Here is a 13354-nt window from a genome sequence, read left to right on the forward strand (position 1 = left end):
ATCTCTGTCACAGGGTGAGTGTGAAGGATCTGGTGCAGCCAATCGGCGGCCTAGCTGCTGTCAGGTGACAGAGGTGGGTGTGTGTGTGTATATAAATATATAAATAAGAGTGAGACCAGGACCGCCTAAACCTCTCACCCTAAAGTCCACTCAGATGCAGACTACTCAGCAATAAGTGACCAAGCAGTTACACCAAATCTTAAGTCAAAGTGAAGGGATGAAATCCTGCACGTCGTTATCGATGGGAGATTCCACTGTGATGCAAATGTTGACTTTTCTGAGTTTATCGAATCTGTGCTCTTATTCCCGCACAGTGCCCGTCTCTCGCGCATTCCTCAGTGATGGTTGTCATGGTTATTTTACCTCTTGCCTGCCCCCACTTCTACCAGTGACAAAAAAAGGACTGACGTTTCAGCAGCGGGCACGCAGAGAAATCCCGGAGGGAACAGACTCTGTGACTGTCCCCAGTGGCCCAGACCTCTCCTCTCACTGCAAAGCGCGTCCACAATACAATGGCAAGCCGCCGGATTACCTTGCATATGGGTTTCTATCCTTCGGATGAGCTCATAGGACTTGGAACGGTCCAGCAAGGTCCGGATGGCAGGGAGGGGGTCCAATATGATCGTTTCAGGATGGGCGTCAACATAGTCCTGTGCACGGGAAAGAGAAAGAAAGTTTGTAAGTGGCAAACGTTTTTCAGCCCAGTCCACCTCTGAAAACCGTAAAATGTTAGGCGACATGTCTCTTTTGAGGAGCAGTTCTTCGGTAATCCCGAGAAAGGGAACAAGACAGCGGAGAGTAAACCTACAAGGCAAGTGGCGCCATCCCAGCTGAAGCTGGATAGCCGTAGACGTGAACGCCAGGCTCTTACCAAGCAGTCTGATGTGCCCTTGCTCAATGCATGCTGTGATTTAAACCTTTTTAACTTACGAGTTACCGCACCATTCACAGCCTCTGTCCTGTGCATCTGCAGCCCCCTTACCCCCCCTCCCATCCCAATGCCATCCCATGATTTCCCTGCAGTCCATACCCTCCTTCCCTCAAACTCACCCCACATTTCATCGGCTTTTCCTTAACCTCTTTCTTACAAATCCTCTAATAATGCTGCTAATAATCATTGCTAAAGCAGTACTAGACACAGGCCGATGCACATAAGATACAGTCCCTGCTCAGTGGAGCTTATATTCTAGTCAATATCACCTTACAGTTCAAATACTTTCAGGCCGATACAGTAAGGCGCGCTCAGCCGAGCGCACTGTTTAACCTGCAATTGGCCGCGCATTTCCGACGTGCGTCTATTACCCCTTATACAAGCCACACTTTTTACGCCCAGAAATTAACGCCTACCCAAGGGCAGGTGTTAATTTCTGAGCAACCCGGAAAAGTGTACAAAAAAGCAGAAAATACTTGTTTTCTGTACACCCTCCGACTTACTATCCTAGTGGTATTAAGTCGGAGGAACCAAACTTACAAAAAAAAAATCTGCCCGCTGGTCAGTGGTTAGCAAAACAGATGCTCAATTTTACCGGCGTCCGTTTTCCATGGCTGTCGGAGGGGGGGGGGGGTGTTTCGGAAACCGACGCCAATAAAATAGAGCATCGGTTGTCGGGACCCGCTGACAGCCACCTCTATCGCTAATAAGGAGGCATTAGAGACGCGCTATTGTCCTTTGCGCCTCCTCATTAGCGAACCGTCTCATTTAAATACAGAATCGCGCACCCAGGAGAGGTGCCAGGCGTGCGTCGCATTTGTTACTGTATCAGCCTGTTTGTCTGAGATAGCAGCAGCCACGAAGGTGTCAAATTTGTAAATACCTCCATTTGGGGGGTGCCTGAACTAGATCAGGTAGAGGTGATGATACCCCTAGACCATGTCAGCTGGCGCATCCTACCCCCCCTAGACACATATGTGGGAACCTTAAAAAAAAACAGCCTCCAAGGAAGCCACCACTATCGTCTGACATAATCATCAGTGCAAGGAAAAGGGGTGGGGGGAGAGAGGTGGGGGTCTAGAGGAATCGGCTCTCCGTTTTATGTTTGTGCTGCAAACCTCAAAGCAGTGCTCCTGTTTTGAACCACAGCTAGTTCAGGCCCTACATCAGGGCAGCTGAATGTCTCAGGGATGAGGGGGCGGCAGGCGGGCGTCTCTGCTGTGTGTAAGTAAGAAATCAGGCTGCGCAGGAACCGTACCGCCAGCCTTCCAGCACAGGCTGCACCGAGGTGTTCCCACAAACAAACAAAAAAATAATAAAAATACGAAAACCGAAGAGCCCGCTCCGCCCTCTGTCCTCCCCCTGGCACCAGCCGTCATCCATTACAGGCAAATACCAGAGAAAGCCGCGGGGGCCAGCGCCACCAGGATGCGGGCAAATCACAAGAGTTCAGGAGAAAAGCAGAGTCACCGGAGCCCCGGGGATCGGCTTCCCGGCTCCGGCAGCCACAGAAAACCCCGAGTCAGAGCAAACACGCTCGGGTTACAGCGCCCTCCGACCGACCAAACCTGCCGGATGACTCAGACGCAGGAGGGGGAGTGAAATGAAGGGGAGAGGAGGAAAGAGAGAGAATGGAAAGGAAGAGAGAAGGGAAGAAGAAACTCGCAGCGTGGGGGAGTGGAGGGTAAAGGGAAAGGTGAGAAGAAACGGTGGCGTGACAGAGAATGAAAGCGAGAGTTGTCTCGGTGTATTCAGGGGGCTTTGCGTGGCCTTTGCGGGATGCGAAGGGAAGCTGCTCCTTAATATGCGCCCCCCCCCCCCCTTTCAGGATAAGGTGCCCGCGTGTTCCGCCTGAGGCTGCTGCCATTTTGGCTGTGAAGCGCTCTCCCCCTCCTCAGGTTCAAATACCAGGTGGAGGGCACGTGGTTTTTAGTAGAGAAGAGATCCCAGAACAAGGAGGTCAGAGGTGTGATAGTATGAAGGGGGGGGGGGGCACCCCATGCAGCAGAGGTAGTGGGAGAGGAGAAGAGGAAAAGGGGGGTAAAAAAGGAGAGGAAAGTGCAATGGAGGAAAACGGTTTTTGGAAAGACATGGAAGAGGCCCAGGGGTGTGAGTGCAGCACAGGACGGTAGAGCTGAGATCATTTAAGGTGTGCGTTACTGCATCAATCAGGGAAAATGTGTAGAATGGATGGGCCCACCACGAAAATATTTCGAAGCTTTAAAAAAAACAAAACAAAAAAAACCATTGTGGGGATTGCCATTTTCTTCTCTGGCCAGAGACCCGACTTTCATTTCGACTCAGCTCCGTTTTCGCTCTCCGCTGATGAGTCATGGTCCAGGGATCCTGCCAGGGCTTACATTTTCACTGAAAAGCAGAAGTTGCTTACCTGTAACAGGTGTTCTCACAGGACAGCAGGATGTTAGTCCTCACATATGGGTGACATCAGGATGGAGCCCAATCACGGAAAACTTCTGTCAAAGTTTCCAGAACTTTGACTGGCCCCTACTGGGCATGCCCAGCATGGCACTAACCCTGCAGCCAGCAGGGGTCCCCCTTCAGTCTTATTTGAAAGCTACAGGCAGTGCCGAAAAATAAACTCACAAAATGTTACGAACCCAACACCGCGGGGTGGCGGGCGGGTGGGTTTCGTGAGGGCTAACATCCTGCTGTCCTGTGAGAACACCTGTTACAGGTAAGCAACATTTGTTTTCTCACAGGACAAGCAGGATGGTAGTCCTCACATATGGGTGAGTACTGAGCTGAGGATGTCCAAACATGCATCAAATGTACCCAAAGGCGTGCAACAGGCACAACAACTGGGGCGGAATTTGGTAGAGGGCATCCTGAACCCCATCGGGCAGGCGGAAAGGTGTTGGTACGTCACTTTGTAAATAGGTTATGAAGGACAGACTGGCCGAAGATGGAATCTTGTCTTCCGGCTTTGTCCAAGCAATAGTTGGCTGCAAAGGTGTGGAGAGAACTCCAAATGGCAGCCCTACAAATGTCAGGAAGCGGCACCGATCGTAGGAATGGAATGCCCGCTTGCTGATAGCAGAAGGTTATGCAGTCTGCCAACCAGGAGGAGAGAGTTTGCTTACCCACAGGCTTCCCTAACTTGTTAGGGTGGAAAAAGACAAACAATTGAGTGTTTTCCCTGTAGGTAGCTGTACGGTCTAGGTAAAACGCTAGAGTCCATTTACAGTCAAGGGTATGCAGAGCCTGTTCCCCTGGGTTGGCATGGGGTCTGAGAAAAAAGGTAGGTAGTATGAGGGATTGATTAAGATGAAAATCCGAAACTACCTTAGGTAAGAATTTCGGGTGAGTACGGAGTACTGCCCGGTCCTGCAGAAGTTTAGTGTAAGGTGGATAGGTAACTAGAGCCTACAATTCACTAACTCTGCGAGCTGAAGTGATAGCCAAAAGGAAAATCACTTTCCACATGAGATATCTAAGGTCACAAGAGTGAAGAGGCTCAAAAGCTGGTTTCATGAGCCGACCCAGAATTAGATTAAGGTCCCAAAAAGGGGCCAGAGGAGGTAGCGGAGGCTTGATTTGGAGCAAGCCTTTCAAAAAACGTGTTACAAGGGAGTGTACTGATATAGAGACATCCCCGACACCTTTATGGAAGGCGACTACTGCCCTGACATGCATTCTAATGGTGGAAGTCTTAAGACCTGACTGTGATAGATGCCAGAGATAGTCCAGAAATTTCGGGATTGGACAGGAAAAGGGATCAAGGGACTGAGAAGAGCACCATGACGTGAACCTTTTCCATTTGTAAGAGTAAGCTTTTCTCGTGGAAGGCTTCCGTGAAGCAATCAAGACACGGGAAACTGGCTCAGAAAGGTTTAGTGGCTGAAGGATTAACCTTTCAACATCCATGCTGTCAGGGACAAGGCTTGAAGATTGCGATGTCTAGGCACCCGTCGTTTTGAGTGATCAGAAGCGGGTCCTTTCCCAAGGGAATATGCCTGCGAATGGAGAGGTCCTGAAGTATTGGAAACCACACTTGGCGTGGCCAGTGAGGTGCTATCAGGATCATAAGAATTTGTATTTACTATTTATATTTATTATTTAGCTATTAACATTGTTCTGTTACCACTTGGTACTATTTCTCTCCTTTACCTCAAACTCTAAGTTCCTACTAAGTTAGCCATGTTATTTATACCCAATCGTTGGATGTAATTGTATATTTGTTTAATTGTTCAATCTGTTTGATGTAATTTTCTGTTCCTTGTTCTGTGTAAACCGAAGTGGTATGCACTAGTGCATGAACTCCGGTATATAAAAGCCTTTAAATAAATAAATAAATAAATCATGGTTCCCTTGTCCTAACGTAACTTCACGAGAGTCTTCGAGAGAAGAGGAAGTGGAGGGAATGCGTAGAGCAGACCGGTTGCCCAAGACAGGGAGAATGTGTCTCTGGGTTAGAGTGTTTGCTGTGAATGAGAGAGCAGTAGTTCTCCACTTTGCGGTTTTGTGGGGACACAAAGAGGTCTATCCGAAGATATCCTCATTTTTGGAAGATGGAGGTTGCTACCAAGGGTTGAGAGACCACTCGTGCGGTTGAAAGACGCGACTCAGCTTGTCTGCCAGCACATTGTCCACTCCCGGTAACCAGGTGGCCCTGAGGTACATTGAATGGGAGAGAGCTTCCGCCCAAATCTGCGCAGCTTCCTGACACAGAAGGAAGGAGCCTGTGCCTCCCTGTTTGTTGATGTACCACATTGCCACCTGGTTGTCCGTCTGAATCAGGATGACTTGATTTGAGAGGCGATCCTGAAAGGCCCTGAGAGCATATCTGATTGCTTGAAGTTCCAGGAAATTTATTTGGTGTTTGGCTTCCTTTGGAGATCAAGAGCCTTGTGTCTGCAGATCGGCTACATGGGCTCCCCACCCGAGGCTGGACGCATCGGTGGTGAAAATGATTTGAGGATTTGAAACCTGGAAGGGCAATCCCTGGAGGAGATTGGTCTGATTTTTCCACCAGGCGAGAGAGAGTCGGAGTGAGTCGGTGATGCGGACAATGGCCGACAGAGGCTGAATAGCTTGAGTCCATTGAGACCTCAGAGTCCAGTGCATGAGTCTCATGGCCAAGCGGGCCATTGGTGTGACATGGACTGAGGGCGACATGTGTCCCAGGATGACGAGAAATTGGCATGCAGTCGCTGAGTGCTGAGACTGCAACTGGTGAGCAAGGGACGCAAGAGTCAGTGCTCGTTGTCGAGGTAGGAAAGCCTTTGCCTGTAAGGTGTCCAAGTCTGCCCCAATGAACGATAAGGTTTGAGATGTGACTAAGTAGGACTTTTCGTAATTGACGAGAAATCCTAGCGAAATTAGAGTGTGTAAGGTTAGATTGAGGGACGACAGAGCAGCTTGTTGAGTGGGAGCCCTGATTAACCAATCGTCCAGGTAGGCGTTGACGTCGACACCTTGGGTTCTGAGGAAGGCTGCGACAACTACGAGGCATTTGGTAAAGACTCGTGGCGCAGACGCTAGGCCGAACGGGATCACTCGATATTGATAGTGCTTGGGGCCTACTAGAAACCTCAGGTACTTGCGATGAGCTGGAGTTATCGCAATGTGGGTGTAGGTGTCCTGGAGGTCCAGAGAGCAGAGCCAGTCTCTTCTTTGTAGAAGAGGTAGAAGCGATCCCAAGGTGACCATCTTGAACTTTTCTCGTTGACGATACTTGTTGAGGGCCCGTAAGTCTAGAATAGGACGGACACCTTCCGATTTTTTGGGGATTAGGAAGTACCGGGAATAGAACCCTAGGCCTTGCTGAGAGTATGGAACGGGTTCTATTGCTCTTGACTGGAGAAGGAGGGAAACCTCTTGATCCAGAAGAATGGAGTGTTCGGATGTTCTCCACGTCTGTAGAGGTGGGGAGTCTGGTAGTAGGGCGAGAAAGTTCAGATGGTAACCCTGAGCAATGATTGCTAATACCTATTGGTCGGATGTGATTGAATGCCACATGTTGTGGAAGTGGCACAATCGACCTCCTACTGGTATGTGCGACAGAGGAATCTGGCTGCTGCTCTCTAAATGGAAGTCAAACACCTGATGCAGGTCCTGGTTGAGGAGCTGCTTGTGGTTTTTGTTTTCGGGCGTGACGAGACTGCGGTTTTTGATAATGTCTCGTAGCACGAGATCTGGATGGTGGTGGGTAAGACTTCTTCGGGCGGAGGAATGACTTCTTAAGAGTCCTTTCTGAAAGGCTGTTTTGAGGAGAAGTCAGAAGGCATCTCATGATGGTCTTTTAATTCTGCCACCGTCTGTTGAATCTGCTCGCCAAACAGATTATCTCCGACACAAGGCAGGTCAGATAACCGGTCTTGTACTTCCGGGCAAAGTTCAGAAGACTTGAGCCAGGCCCACCGCCTCGCCAAAATGGCAGCTGCAGACACTCTGGTAGACGTGTCAAAAATGTCATAAGATGTTCTAATCTCATGCTTGCCTGCCTCAAAACCCTTGTTGACTAGGGTTTGTAATTGTTCTTGAAATTGTTGAGGCAGGGAGTCTGAGAAATCCTGTATCTGCTTAAAAATGACCCTGTTATATTGGGTCATATAAAGCTGGTAGGCTGAAATTCGGGAGATGAGCATGGGCCCTTGAAATACTCGGCGACCAATGTTATCTAGGAACTTCTGTTCCTTTCTAGGAGGAACAGATGAATAAGGTTTTGACCTCTTCGCCCTTTTTTGTGCAGACTCTACAACGACAGAGTGGTGATCAAGCTGAGATTTTTGAAAACCTGGGGCTGATTGTACCAAATAGGTAGTGTCAGCTTTTCTATGTACTGGAGCAATTGATCCAGGATGTTCCCAGTTCTTCTTAAGAAGATCAAGAAGGACCTGATGGAAGGGAATAGAGGTGATTACCTTGGGGGCATCCAGGAATTGGAGCAATTCCATCATCTGGTGCCTATCATCCTGCTCAGTCTGCAATTGGAAGGGAACCAATTCAGACATTTCCTTCACAAAATTTATAAAGGAGAGGTCCTCTGGAGGAGAACGCTTCCTGCTCTCAGTGGGTGAAGGTGGTGAAGGTAAATCATTGGTGTCTGTTGAAGGGTCATCACCCAAGATGTCGTAAGGATCAGCACCTGCTCCTCTAGGAACTAGAGGGGGACAGGGTGATTGAAGACCTGAAGGTCCTGGTCTAGACTCCGAAGGAATCGAAGGAATTATCGGAGGCACCGATGATGGCATCGAAGGCACTGGTGCAGGCATCGATGGATGAGTCTGTGGCGCCGAACGTATCGGCACCGATGGATGGGTCGGTGGACGTATCGGCATCAATGGCTGAGGCAGAACTCCCGATGGAGGGATGCGAAACGGTGTTTCTCCTCCCGATGATGCAGTCAATGGGGAGGGCATCGGAGCCCCGGGAACCATCGGAGGAAAGGCGGTTATAAGCACTTCCATCCTGGAAAGCAGCGGTGCTAGCGCTGCCGGAATCAGGTTGATGGTCGGTTCCACAGATGATGCTGGTGTCTGTGCCGGAGGAACCTGAAGATGTTGCATCGCCTTGTTGATGGCCTCCTGAACCATCCGGTCCAGTTCTTCTCGGAGACCTGGAGCAAGCATCCCCGGCTCCAGTACAGAAGAAGGAGGCAGAGGCATAGCCGGAGGGACCACCGTTAAAGGCGGAGTCGCGGCTCCCGATCCCCAATCAGGTGAGGGTTGCCTCGGTGATTCGGTTACAGGAATGGTCGGTGCCTTTCCTGGACGGGGTCTCTTCGACAGCAGCTCGGACGATGGCGAGGTCGATGATTTCGTTCCCTCGATGGTCCGAGTCTTACGGTGTCAATGGCGATGTTTCTCCCTGCCATCCCCTCGATCCTGAGGGGGAGTGGAGGGTGTCGATGGCCGAGAAGTCGTCTATGGCGGTCGGTCACCGGTCGGTGGTCGATGCTGGCGCAAAGTGGACGGTACCAGTTCTGACGAAGCTATGGACGGAGTCGGGGTTTGAGCTCGGAAGAGAAGTTCCATCTTCCCCATTCTGGCCTTGCGACCCTTCGGTGTCATTAGGGCACATTTGGTGCAGGTCAAGACATCGTGCTCGCGTCCTAGGCACATCACACAGACTTTATGGGGGTCTGTGATAGACATGGTGCGGGTACAGTCCGGGCACCGACGAAACCCCGACGCCATGGCCATGGAAAAAATCGAGCCGCGGTACGGTCGACGGCCAGTAGGCCGCAAGGGCCAAACTCGACGGTAATCGATGGAAAAACGGGTAAAAACTTACCGGAGTACTGCGGACTGAGAAAAGTTAGAGGAGGGACCCCTATGGGGCAAATAACTTTTAGTAATTCTGTGAGGAAAATTCCTGTCAGGAATCTCTTCAGAGCTCCTTTACCGCGAGGCTACTGCTGCGCGGAGAAAAGAAGACTGAAGGGGGACCCCTGCTGGCTGCAGGGTTAGTGCCATGCTGGGCATGCCCAGTAGGGGCCAGTCAAAGTTTTTGGAAACTTTGACAGAAGTTTTCCGTGATTGGGCTCCATCCTGATGATGTCACCCATATGTGAGGACTACCATCCTGCTTGTCCTCCTGTGAGAATGCATGCTGTGCATAATCGTGAAAAAGTAGGGGTATGGGGTGAACCTGTTCCCTTGGCCTTCAGCATTTGCGGCAGGCGATACAAGCGGACCAAGGACCATCTGAAGACTCCACCCTGCCAGAAAACGGGCGTGCAAAGGATCTGTCACCGTTCAACAGTTATGCAAGCCGATTTCTCAGCCAGTTCTTGGTATCACAGGAATGCCACATTTTCAATGTGTCTCTTAGAGTTACAGGTTAAAACAAGAATCCCAAAAGGGCTTCTGCAGTTAGTAACAGACTTTAGGAGATTTTTATCGCTGCCCAGCAGGGTTAAATAAAAAGCAAAGCTGGAACATTTCCAAAGCAAATGATGCTCTAATTCAGAGCAGCTGCTCTGCTTATACACTTAAGCACCAGCTCAGTGTACAAGCCTGATCATTAAGTAGAGGGAAAACAGCACTAACAGGGGAGCTGAACCAGCAGCACGGTCTTCAGCGCAAGCTTCTGCAAAGGTACTCAGGTTTGTTTTTTTTTCTTCAACCCTTGCAAATGAAGAAAAATGAGTTCTTGAAATGATAGGTCCCACCCCAAACATTAAAGAAACCCTTCACGTGCAGCCTGCCAGAACACGCACTCAGTAAAATGCAGAGATGAGAGCTTCTTGGGCTGCCAGAGTCAAGGCTTGGGAAAGTTTATAGTTTTAAAATGTTCAAGGACCACTGGTACATTTTACCTATTAACACTGACCCAATTTTCAAGGCGAAAGTAGTTGCAATTGTTTCTGAGCTCTGTCCTGGTTCTAGCTTCTGATGTGCTTGGCCCATCAGGGATGGGGGTCACTGCTGAATTTTTAAACTGCCATCACCTGGTGGCAGAAGGGACAGCAACACCTGAGGCGGCTGCGAGGGACTGGAGTTGTAACCACCCCCCCCTCCCCGAGTCACGGCTGGGCACGTGGCAGGAAAATGAAGCCGCGCTCACAGCTGATCCTCTTCTGGAAGGTCAGAGAGCGGCATTTTAAGTCAAACACTCACAATCCAGCCCAATGCCATTAACAAGGGCCCAGACATGGCTTGGAATAATTCTCATGAATAAATTTAAAAATTCACAGCCATGCAGGGCTCAGATGAGATTCGGAAGTGAAGGAGAAAGGAGGATGGCATTTCTGAAAGGTATCCGTGCTTGCAAATGCTGTCGCTTATATAAACGGCAACCTTTTTGTTTGTAGAATACCGCCTTGGAGGTCTATAATATGTCAATTATATTCACACATCTGGCAATAAAATACACTCACCCAGTCCTCTGCCTTCTCCGAACATACAACACCCAATCTGCAAGCATGAAAATGCCTGAAAAATACTGAGACAGGGACAGGTGACTCAGCCTTTGCTGTAATCTTAGAATGGTACATCCAGCACACGTAAGCTGCTTCCTGTGTACCAGAAAGACGATCATCCTATTGGATTCCGATATCATACATTAAGTATTAATCTCACTGTATTTTAAAAAAAAGGTCACGGACGACAAATTCCATAGTCCTACACCTGAGGGGACGCAGAAAAGCAGGAAAAGCTGAAATCGCGTGAGGGGGATCACCCTCAGGGTGCTCGGTATCTGAGCAGGTACCGCAGACACATCTGGCAGCTGGCGTCCAGTGATAGCAGCATTGCAGTAGCCTACATGAACAGGTGGAGGAAGGTACTAAGTGTCCACAGTTGGCAAAGAAGACAAGTCTTCTGCTTATCAGGGCAGAAGGACATCCCGAGAATCGATGTGGGGAGCTTAGATGGCTTTGGTGAGGATGCTGAATTATTTTTCATGAGCTTTAGATTAGACTGACTCTGTACTAGGCCAAGAACATCTTTATACTGTCTGTGTGCTTTGCTCTATGTGATACGATATTATGTATGTTTACCTGTTCTCTGCTGAGATTTGTGGATCAGCAGGCTATAAATTCTATAAACAAACACACAAAAGGAGGCCCTGACTAGACCGGACATCTCTGATTGGTGTACAGCCAGTTCTGACACGTCAGCCAAGAGATACATTAGTCATTTAATAAAAAAAATTAAAAAAAAGGCAAGTTAGTTTTACAACCATAAAAGTGTGGCAAATGAACCCAGCACATTCGTTCTATATACGGAACGAACACACCAAACCCATCATCTGCAAAAAAAAGGAGGAGACATGCTGTAAGAATCAGGCACACATGAATGGAAGTCAAAGAGCAGATCAGGTAGCAATGACCACAGAGAAAAAAAACAAAGGCTTACAAGACACTGAACAAAGAAGCAACCACATAAGGAGGATTTTTCAAAACTGGAAAGCCCCTACTGAGATTTTTATTCCAGGGAAACGTATGCAAAACTTATAATACATGAAATTCAAAACCAAACTGCATTTTACAGAACGGTTCTTAAAGCCATTCATAAGGATAAAAATAAATTGGCCGTCTGATTGCTCCGCTCCCATGATACAGCTAAAAGTTACATGCGAAGCTTGCCCGAGGCGAGCACTTTGGACACATTTAGGGGGAGGCATTCCCGGGGTCCCGTTTTGGGCGGGACCAGAAAATAAACGCGTACGGATCGCATTTTCAAAGTCCCATGCGCGTTATCTTCCATTAAAAAGAAAAATCTACACACACACACACACACACACCCCCACACACACAAAAAAAAAGCAGACAAGTTACAAAGCCTCAGCACAGGTGTACTTTGCCTTTGATACATGGTGCCAAGTCCACAGGTATCTGTCCCAAAGCAAATAGTCTGAAAATGGACCACTGCAGCACCCCGAGATAGCAGCCAAAAAAAAAAAAAGGTCTCTCTGAAAGGGTTTTACCAAAACTCGTGTACATGGCACCAACGCTTCACCCTTCACACAACATATCAAGCACCGACCGCATCACAACACCGAAGAGTGGTGATCGTGGGTGACTTTAATATGCCAGATGTAGACTGGAAAATCCCATCTGCAGAAACTAAAAATAGTAGAGCGATAGTGGATGCCATGCAAGTATCTTTGTTCAAACAAATGGTGTTGGAACCCACGAGAGAAGGAGCTATACTCGACTTAGTGCTCACTAATGCAGATAATGTCTCAGATGTCCAGGTGGGCGCCCACCTCAGCAGCAGTGATCATCAAACGGTATGGTTTAATATCACTAAAATAATAGGGAAAAGAACCACAAAGACCCGAGTTTTACAGTTCAAAAACACAGACTTTGAGGAAATGGGGAACTACCTGGAGGAAGAACTTAAAGGATGGGAGAACGAGAGAGATGTGGATCAGCAGTGGACCAATCTAAAAGGAGCAATCACCAAGGCAACTGCTCTATATGTTAGAAATGTAAAGAAAAGCAAAAGAAAACTGAAACCTATCTGGTTCTCAATGGAGGTGGCTGACAAAATTAAAGCTAAAAGAACAGCATTCAAGAAATATAAAGGATCCCAAAGGGAGGAGCACAAAGAAGAATATTTGTATCAACTGAGGGAGACAAAGAAATTAATCAAGTTGGCAAAGAGTCAAGCGGAAGAGAGGATTGCCAAGGAGATAAAAAATGGTGACAAAACATTTTTCAGATACATCAGCGAAAAGAGAAAGGTCCAAAGTGGTATAGTGAAATTGAAAGGTGGTAATGATCAATGTGTAGAGAGAGACGAAGAAATGGCAGAAATATTAAACGAATACTTCAGCTCTGTGTTCACTAAAGAAGACCCTGGAGAAGGACCATCTCTAAACAACAAGAAACTGGAGGGAAGGGGAATAGATGAAAATCCTTTTACAGTAGAAAATGTGTGGGAAGAACTAAAGAACCTGAAAGTGGACAAAGCCATGGGGCCTGATGGGATTCATCCAAGGATATTGAGG

At 48.3% G+C, this 13354-nt stretch overlaps 1 protein-coding gene across 1 annotated transcript in view; it reads right to left on the reverse strand.

The window, feature by feature from the left end:
- The window catches only part of LOC115089665 (inositol-tetrakisphosphate 1-kinase), a 212500-nt gene that overhangs the window by 58402 nt on the left and 140744 nt on the right, over positions 1 to 13354 (reverse strand). The window contains exon 5 of the mRNA XM_029597835.1: positions 533 to 650. Within this exon, the coding sequence (XP_029453695.1) occupies positions 533 to 650 (118 nt within the window). The remainder of the gene's footprint in view (positions 1 to 532; positions 651 to 13354) is intronic.

Source organism: Rhinatrema bivittatum, chromosome 4, assembly GCF_901001135.1.
Source record: "Rhinatrema bivittatum chromosome 4, aRhiBiv1.1, whole genome shotgun sequence".
Lineage (NCBI taxonomy): Eukaryota > Metazoa > Chordata > Amphibia > Gymnophiona > Rhinatrematidae > Rhinatrema > Rhinatrema bivittatum.